General features: G+C 35.7%; 2 protein-coding genes and 1 pseudogene across 2 annotated transcripts; all 3 read right to left on the bottom strand.

Annotated features, from left to right (window-relative positions):
* Positions 1-3639: 3639 nt before the first annotated feature.
* Positions 3640-4946, bottom strand: LOC107868591 (serpin-Z3-like). Its single transcript, XM_016715273.2, has 3 exons — positions 4397-4946; positions 3907-4090; positions 3640-3700 (listed from the first exon to the last, which is right to left on the bottom strand). The coding sequence occupies exons 1-3, from the start codon at positions 4944-4946 to the stop codon at positions 3640-3642; spliced, it is 795 nt and encodes a 264-aa protein (XP_016570759.1).
* LOC107868592 (serpin-ZX-like) lies at positions 4943-7551 on the bottom strand. Its single transcript, XM_016715274.1, has 2 exons — positions 7159-7551; positions 4943-5125 (listed from the first exon to the last, which is right to left on the bottom strand). Exons 1-2 carry the CDS (start codon positions 7549-7551, stop codon positions 4943-4945), a joined length of 576 nt encoding a protein of 191 aa, XP_016570760.1.
* A 929-nt stretch (positions 7552-8480) lies between these two features.
* Positions 8481-9382, bottom strand: part of LOC107869438 — a 7664-nt pseudogene continuing 6762 nt past the window's right edge.

Raw genomic sequence — 9382 nt, 5'->3', positions numbered from 1 at the left:
GCATGTTCGGTTATTATCGCGAAAATCCAAAAAATACAACACGAAAAAAATAAATTCAAAAAATCACCTTCATGTAAATTTCAGATCCCAACATAAAAAGAGAAATAAATAATTTTGTGTAGGTAAAAGAAAAATAAAATCTTGAGATCTGAATAAACTACTACTACTGTGTAGGTAAAAGAAAACAAAAAAATGGTATTTCATTAAAATTCATGTATCGTATGTTTTGCCATTATAGAAAAATAAAATAAAATTCAACACACAAAAATTAAACCCCAAAACCCTAAATCCCAAATTGAAAATGCAGAAAAAAAGCAAAAATAATGACCAAAAAAAAAAGATTATATGAAAAATATAACATGCATTAACTGTAAAAATTAACTTACCTTAATAATTGGAACGAAGAATTATCAAGCTTTAGAGAGAAAATTGCGGATTTTGAAAAAAAAAAATAGCGGAAGATTGATATTGAATAGAATTGAAAATATTTAGAGTGGCGTGAAAGTAGGGTTAAAAGAGATAAAGTAGCATGAAAATAGTAAAGTGAAATTAATTGGGTGGAATACACGCACCAGTTAAAAAAAGAGGTAAAATATTGCTACTTTTACTGGTAGTTGTAATTTTGATAAACGATTGCTACTATTTGTAATTAATGTCTTAAGGTTGCTGCTCTATGTAATTTTTCCTTTTGATAATGGGTTGAAAAGTGTGAGCTTTTTCGGCCCGACCCAGACCCGATTGGATGATGGGTTGAAATCCAATGATAATGGCGGGAGACCCGTATTGATGATGGAGGTGGGAGCTCTTTGAACCCGACCCGGAAGACCCATATTGATTATGGGTTGAAACCAATGAAAAAGGCGGGACCTTTGGGAAGAGCCGTTTGGATACATTTTGGACTATGTGTCCTTACTGTTACAATGTGTATTGAGTTTTTGAAGGATTATGAAGATTGTTCTTTGAGGTGTCAGAATGAAAAATGTAGGAGAGTTCTTCACGCGCTGCCAATTGTGGGCCCACCACCACCACCTGAGGTGGCCGAGAATGGTGAGTATTATTTATTGCTTTGGGTTTTCCGTTTTGGGTACAGAAGGGAAGTCTTTTGTGATGAATAAGAAGAATGATGATAAGTGTATTGAAATTTCTAATGATGAAGTAGAGGATGGAAATGGAACAAAGGAGGCATACGCTAATGGTGATGAAAAGAATGAAGGGTGTGCAAGTTTCGAGGCTAAGAGGATAAAAATAAAGGCAAAGAGTGTAAACAAGGTGTTAGGAAAAGGGAACAAAGTTAACATGAATGAGATTGTTTATAATATTGAGGGAAATGACAACTTTGATTTTGCTAATGTGGTGGGAGAAAAGACTAATGAGAATAATAATGTTGAGGGTAATGACAATGATTTTGATATTGGTAATGTGGTGGGAGAAAATACTAACGAGAACAATAATGTTGAAGGAAATGGTGATTTTGATTTTGGTCAAAATACTTATGATGATAATATTGAGTTTTTTATGGGAGATGATGATGATGATGATATCACTGTGCACTTGCAAGAACATTTGGATATGGGAGCTCAAGATATTGGGACATTGTTCCCTTGAGTACAAAATTTTAGGAAGTTTTCTCCTCTGTTAATATGTTTTAGTTACTATTAATGGGTGGTGGCAATAATTGGATTCTTGAATAGGTGGATATTGATTCAACAACAACATACCCAGTGGGGTCTGGAGAAGTCTAAACAGGTGAATTTGTTGTTGATAGTGATAGGACTCTTCATTGATCAAAGAGGCAAATATGACTGAAATGGTAGGGAATATAAGTGGACTTTCATTTCATTATTGATGATTAACATGAACAGCTTTTTGGTTATTTTTAGTACTAATTTTTGTTGTTGATATTTCTCATGCCTCAGCTTTTTTACTCTCTTGTTTTGTGAAATATTTGTCTTGAGTTCCGGGGTCCATAAGAAATAAGCATTAGGTTTCCGTAAGTGCCATCCTTTTTGGACCCTACTTGTGGAAACACACTATATATCATGTCAACATCCTTCAATATCTCTGTTGAACACTGTTGAATTTAAAGAAGGTAGGAACTTGCTTTGTACCCTTTTTGTCTGCTATTCTTTCTAATTTTTTGCTTCCCAATTTCAATTGTCAAAGGTGATCAACCACTTTGTAATTAGTTGTTAAAGTTTTGTTTAAATTAGTTGAGGTGTAAAAACACCAGATGATTTCTTTTCATATGTCCGAATCTCGATGGATAGAATTATATGTTGGTGGGGGTAGCAGGTGTCCATAAGACGGCCTCTGTTCTCTACTCCTTGTATTTGAGCAGTTAGTTCACCAGTTGTTTTGCCATTTTGTAACGCAGATAATCTGTCTACTTTGCTATGTTCATTACCTGAGCCGAAGGTCTATCGGAAACAATCTCTCCACCTTCTCAAGGTTGGAGTAAGGCTGCGTACACACTACCCTCCCTCGACTCCCCTTGCGGAATTATACTGGTTTGTTGTTCTACTGTTCACTTAGCAGAGCTTACTTTTAATTCTTGTTCTTCATTCTGCCTGACTGCATGAAACTCTTCTTAGATCTCTTATTGTTTCAATAACCAATTAAAACAGGAACCCATCTCCTATTAAGTAAAATGATTGCTAAGTTTGTCTTGAAGCTTTACATTACATGAGAGGAATTCCATTGCCTTCACCCTACAACTGGTGATAACCTGATCTCAAAATCGTTCTTTAAGAAGATTGTGGCACCCTATATAATTAATCAAATATGTCGTCAATGTAAAGGCAAAGAATATTTATCCTTACCTCGTGAAGGTAGCGAGTATATTTGAAAGACATAACAAATTGTTCCATGAAAGACCAAAAATAGAGTGCACTATGTACTATAAAAACATAAATCGTTTTAAGTACTCGACTCCTACTAACTCTCACGAAAACAAGAGATTACATTCAAAAACTCAATGACGATAAAAAATGTACAATATTCCATATGAATAATAATTAAGAACTCATAGACTCAACTCAAAGTGACGAGCATTAAGTATTTGAGGAGAGTGAGTTAATCAGTACTTGTGTTTTCAGTATGTGTTTTTTTTTTCATCTGAGTTATTGTCTTTATGGTTTGCAACTAATAACTTTCGAATGACGTTCTCTCGATTTTGAACCCAACAGATCTTTGTGTTCGGTTCTTTTCCCGGACCTTGTGCTTAGCGGGAGCTTTAGTGCACTAGACTCCCTTTTTTTTCTTCAAATAAAAAGCTTAATAACCAACATGTGAACAAACATATAAAGGATGGAAACATGGAATCATATCTCCAGTTTTTGCATATTGGAATGGTAATTCTCATTCCATTCCAAAAGAATGTTAAGTTTTTGAATTCTCATTTGGTATAAATTTTAGAACGTACAAATCTATACCGTGTGTAGATTAACAAGTCCATGAGCGGGACATATTTTGCAATCATAACTCGTCAAACAATTTAGGTAAATACTTACTTCACACCTATTGTTTACACCAAACGAAGCAGTTTAATCTTAGTAGTTAAATATCCAGCTGTCATTCAAGCAACTTAAATCCAGCGAAACGAGAGAGTTCTTATAAAGAGATCGCCATCGAAATCGTGTTCTAAGCAGAAGCTAAACATGCTTCAAATTCTTTTACCAGTCCAAATATCATATTACTGTACCTGTAATAAGAGATACAAGAAACTAGTTTATCACATAGCATATGTTTAACCAGCTGCTACTCTGCTGCTGTTTTTATAAAAATTCAAAACGTAAGGTCTCAAATAAGCCATTTATGAACTACTAACAACATAGGCATGCTAGACTTCAAACTCAGTAGTTAGTAAAAATTAGTATTAATTTACTGCTACAACGCAAGTTAGATAACAAGAGGATGAAGCAAAGATCCCTGTGAACAGTATGGTTGCAGTTGTATCTTCCCTGAAGTAAGAAAAAGAACGGATGAGCAGAAGCAAAGTCTATTTTGTACTCGTTTCCTTCTATTTTGGTGCCACGCAGAAAAAATATCGAGGCAGTAACAGCTGTAGCTTCTGCTTTAACTTCATGAACATCTATAAAGATCTTGCGAAAATTGTATCAAAATAACAGATTGTTTAGCCTCAGAGAAAGGTAGCATAAAACAAAGATGTGCATCGCGAAAACCAGCATTTCTGTTAATAACCAAATAAGTTGGCAACTGAAAGACTAATAACGAAAACCTAAACCCTCAAAAGTTCTTAAATCAAATAGGCATTTTTTTAAAAAAAAAAAATACTACTACTTAAAACAATTCCTTCCATGCCTCTTTTTTGTGCTTAAGAATCATCCGAATCACTTGATGAACCAGTATCTGATTGATTATTTAATGGATTAAGTACAGCTCCAGTGAAAAGCACCATTCGTGAAACCTCTTCCCCTTATCATGAACAAGAAAGGGTGATCTGCTACAAATCTTGGCAGCTCACACATTGGAAATCCCAGGTCATCATCGAACTCCTCAGTAACAGCTGCTGCCACAGTACCCTTCTCATTTACTTCGATAAATGCTTTTTGTAAAATCCTGTTGATAAAGAATGGCCCATGAGGTTCCATGATCTTTGTTATTTCTTCACATTTTTTGTCAAAACGAAGAGTCAATCCCATTTCCCTCATTGTTTTTATAACTTGTTTCATAGCAGTGTATGAGAATTTGAACTTGGGGGTGTAGAATGCATCAAGTGGCTCACGCCGAAGCCTGAAATTTTGGGTGAAGAATTTCGGATCAGAATTCACTTTTTTAAATAAGCTTGGCAGTCCATCTTTTTCATTTGGAAGGAAGATAAACATAGAGAACTCTTTTTTATCGTCTTTTTTTCCTATATCATATGGAATTTTAGCAACTTGATAGCCTTCAAATGATCTATAGGTGTAATCGTAGCAGCCAGTCATGAAGGGAACTGAGATTTTGTCACTGTTGAGTAGGTAAAAGTCTTTGTCTGTTGTGTACTTTTCATCAAATTTCCATGTACCTTTAAAATAACAGTGATGTGCTTTGGCTTAAGAATTTCTGTGATAAGGCCTCTTGATGCAGACTCCGCCCAGGCGTTAACTTCTTCTACCACCTCTTCCTGCAGCATAATGCATTCAGTATGTTTACACAAATCCATGCATAAATTAACAAAAAAAAAAAAGAAAAAATCAATTCATTTATAGAGTTCAGCATTGTACACGAAATAGCTTGCAGATAAGAAAAACGGTTAAAACATGTGAACGAACCTATGATACGGAATTGGTATGAAAAGCGAAAACCATGTGAAAGTAAGCAGTTCAAATTTCAGCAGAAGTGATCTTCTCCTACTAAACTTTGGTAGGCAAAGAAACCAGATACTTGTACTAATGGTGTTAACTAGCTCTTAATAGTTACTAATCGTTTGTTGAAATAATGTGTATGGAAATTCAGAGACTAAGAAACCATTAGATTTCACAAGGTTAACAGATCGAGTTTCAAGAATAACAAAAGTATTGTTGATGATTCAGAGACACTTATACCTTGACTACATTGTACAATGATAATGTATGAAGTGACATTATCTTTACAAATAAAGAGGCGACATTCTTGGTGGTGAATGAACTTGGTTCTAAAATTTCAAGATCACTTTTCAACTAAACCACCAATACAAATAATTTCACTTTCCCATGAAAACACCAACAATTTCAGCTTGTTTGGATGGTTGTTACCTGTTGTATTGTTAGTCCAAAGAGTTGATGGACATGAACATACTTAAATATTCTGGTTTTTGAGTTTCGTACAAGACGATTAGGTTTGGTTTCCGAACTGAACTACGACAACAACATAACCAGTGTATTCCCACAAAGTGGGATCTGGGAAGGATAAAGTGTACGCAGTCCATACCACTACAAAGTGGCAGAGCCAAAATGGTTATTATGGGGGTTCGAAAGTCCATATACAAACTAGTCGAAGGGGTTTAACATATATTATATATACATAAATCATTTTAACGGTGTATAAATAGTATAATTTTTCGCCGCAGGGGTTCTGAACCCCCTCAACACATGCTACATCTGCCACTGCCACTACCTCAGACGAAGTAGAGATCCTGTTTCTGATAGACCCCCGGCTCAGAAAAAAGAAGAAGATAAAAATAGAACAAATTGAGATAACACACCTACAAAGCAATGCTCTACACAATCTATCAAAAAATCACAAATATCATCAAAACACCATGAACAAGGAACTACAAGACACACACATAACATCTGACTATACGCACAAATACAAACAAAGCACTCCTTCGAACTAGCATGGATGGACACACTCTTACCCACTAACCCTCAACCCCAATCCGTGTCATCTACGGCTTCCTATCTAGGTCAGGTTTTTAGTAACCTATAACTGCTCCATGTCATGTCTAATCACGTTCCTCCAATATTCCTTCGGCCTACTTCTACCCTGCTTGAAGCAATCCATAGCCAACCTCTCACACCGCCGCACTGAGGTATCCGTGCACCTCCTCGATCATCATATGCCCGAACCATCTCAACCAGATTTCTCGCATCTTGTCATCCATCAAAGCCACTCCAACTTTCTCTCAAATACTCTCATTCTTAACCCTATCTTTCCTAGTAAGTCCACACATTCATCGCCGCATCCTCATCTCCGCCACCTTCAACTTTTGAATATGGAAGGTCTTGATGGACCAACATTCTGCTCCGTACAACATAGCTACACGTAATAGATAGTTCAGGTATAAAACTCAAAAAACACTGACTATCAATTATTCTATTTTCTTCATACACCTGTTAGTTGAGGTATAAAACTCAAAAAACTGAAATATTTAGGCGTGTTTTTCATCCTTCATAAAATATTTATTGCGATTGTTACTTAAATTTTGTTCTTTCGTATGTAAGAAAGAAAAGTCTCGCTTTATATAAAAGTGACAAATTAAGTCAGGTTGCGTAGTTCCTTCAATTTTTTCTTCCTCTATTTTGTGATCAATTGCTTATTATCTAATAATCTATCCGAACATACAGAACAAAATTATACCTACTACAATACAATACAACACGATACGTTATGAAACGATATATAACAATCATCCGAACAAGCTGTAAAGCTTCATAAGATAAACAAATCACTTACCTTTCGTTTAAAATCAACAACTTTAGGTTCAGTTTTGTATACAGCATTGGCTAAATCTTTGTAAGAGTCTCTAAGTTGATTTGTATGAGCCACCCACATTCCATTAAGGAAACTCAAATCAGGACCACCATTACCATTGCTATCAATAACATCAGCCATATTTGCAAACTTTGAATTTAATTCATTGATATCGCTAACACCCAGAAATTGAATCATTTGATTCAGTGTATGTCCAGTTGCTCCAGCAGCTGTCATGCTCAGTACAGCATGGAATGATAGTGGAGAAAGCAAAATGTTAGTATTGGCATTTTTAGTATTTTGAATCTGCTTTAGTATAATTCGACTATTCACCAGTGCACATGAATCAACTTTCTCTTCTTCTTGGTTTGCCATGGCTTTTGTGAAGAAAGTTGAAAGGTATTATAATAAAAACCCTATTCACTGCTGATTTCGCTATAATATTGAAGTTATTCTGAACAAAATCCCACGTAAGAGGCTTCTCTTTATGGTAGTTTTTCCCAATCACGTCCAACACAATAGGCCTTGATTCTAATAACGCCTCCGAACCTTAATATTTTATTTTTTTATTTTTTATCATGTATATATATATATTATATCCTCTCTCCAATTTATGTGCACTTTCTGGATTATGATGACGATTCAAACAAGTTTATATTAGACTTATATCACCAAACTTCTCTACGGTGACAATGTGTGTTTGAAAATTTCATGACTGACTAGAGATGTGTTATATATGTATACTGACATTTGACGTTCAGATCTCATGTTGGACACTGGTGTAGGAATTAGTTATAATTTATAAGGATTAGTTCATGTTGGACGATTGGTTCATTGCACTAATATTAGATAGGAGTATACAAAAGCTAACATGTATGCAAGACCAAGTCTCTTAGAAGTTAGAATCTTGGGATCGGAGCTCCAAATCAATAAGAAAATTTCCCTCTTTTACTTTCTAAAAGGAAGGTGCTTCACTATTCATTGATGAATGAAATATGAAGACAATCCTTCCATTTGGCCAACTCAAGGTCACACTTGATCACTAATTGAACGTAGAATCACAAAATATATCGATACCCGTATAAGTACTAGTCGGAGTCCCAAGGACCCCAGCACGGATACTTCGTATACACACAAGAAAAACAAATATGTGCAACTCTAAAGCCAGCATTTGTAATATTAATCAAATAAGTTGAACCTTTGAGAGATTAATAAGGAAAACATAAACCCTAAAACTTCTTAAAAAAAATAAATCAGGTCAAAAAACGACACTAATAAAATCATTCTATCTTGGTCTCTGTAGGCTAACCAGCAAGAGGATTCAACAGGCTCCCAATGATCACCACTACTCCAGTAGATTCGTCTCTTATAAGGAACAGGAATGGATGGTCCGCAACAAAATCTATTGGCTTCTCAATTATTCTTGCAGAGCCGGTAAGTTTGAAACGTGAAGCAGTAACAGCTGCAGCTTCGGTTCCTTCTTCATTTACCTCAATGAAGGACTTGTGAAATATCTCCGAGACACATAGGTACTTAGCTAGAGTGGAATCCACCATCTTAGTGAAACCACCCGGAGAAAAAGGCAATGTGAGGCCAAGTCCCTCTAGAACATTCGAAGCTTCAAACTCGAAAGTTGTTTTGAATTTAGGGATAAGAAACTTTCTCACTTTGACTACCCTAGACGGAATGTGGCAGGCGATTTAAGAATCCAGGTTCTGAGGTGATTTTGTCAAGTAAAGCTTGTAATCCGTCATGTGCAACTGGAAGAAGAAAATACATGCAGAACTGACGTGTGTCCTCGCCCTCTTCATAGTAAAGCTGCAACACTTTAAAGCCCTTGAAGACACTAACCTATTGCTTCTCCCAACTAGTCATGAAGGGTGCTCGAACAGACCCTCCATTGAGGAGATAAAATTCATGGTTTTTGGTTTCTGAAGCATCAAACTTCTCACTCCATTCTCCGCATTAGCAAACATGAGCCTTGTCATCTCGTCTACTATGCCAGGAGGAAAAATCTCTTCGATGAGGCCATTTGTCTTCTTTTTAGCCCATCGATTGACTTGATTGGAAACCTCAGCAGCCTTAGCAGAGTACGAGAAGAATTAGCACAGATATATATTCATACTCTAAAAGCTTAGTACCATTCAGCAAAAAGTATTCATAGTCAGATTGATGGATCAACTACAGTATAAATCTAATTACGTTC

Source organism: Capsicum annuum, chromosome 4 (genome assembly GCF_002878395.1).
Source record: "Capsicum annuum cultivar UCD-10X-F1 chromosome 4, UCD10Xv1.1, whole genome shotgun sequence".
Taxonomy (NCBI): Eukaryota; Viridiplantae; Streptophyta; class Magnoliopsida; order Solanales; family Solanaceae; genus Capsicum; species Capsicum annuum.
The sequence above is the reverse complement of the archived record's forward strand: the minus strand, read 5'-3'. Positions and strand labels throughout refer to the sequence as shown.

Bases quoted from the DNA above. Each gene is read 5' to 3' on its own strand.
- LOC107868591 (XM_016715273.2), bottom strand. From the start codon at position 4,946: ATGACTGGCTGCTACGATTACACCTATAGATCATTTGAAGGCTATCAA. The intron at 4,091-4,396 runs GTACTTAATCCA...AGATCTTTATAG, and splicing joins TGGTGCTTTTCACTGGAGCT to ATGTTCATGAAGTTAAAGCA. The intron at 3,701-3,906 runs GTTATCTAACTT...CTCTTATTACAG, and splicing joins GATCTTTGCTTCATCCTCTT to GTACAGTAATATGATATTTG.
- LOC107868592 (XM_016715274.1), bottom strand. From the start codon at position 7,551: ATGGCAAACCAAGAAGAAGAGAAAGTTGATTCATGTGCACTGGTGAAT. The intron at 5,126-7,158 runs GTAAGTGATTTG...ATTATGCTGCAG, and splicing joins TTGTTGATTTTAAACGAAAG to GAAGAGGTGGTAGAAGAAGT.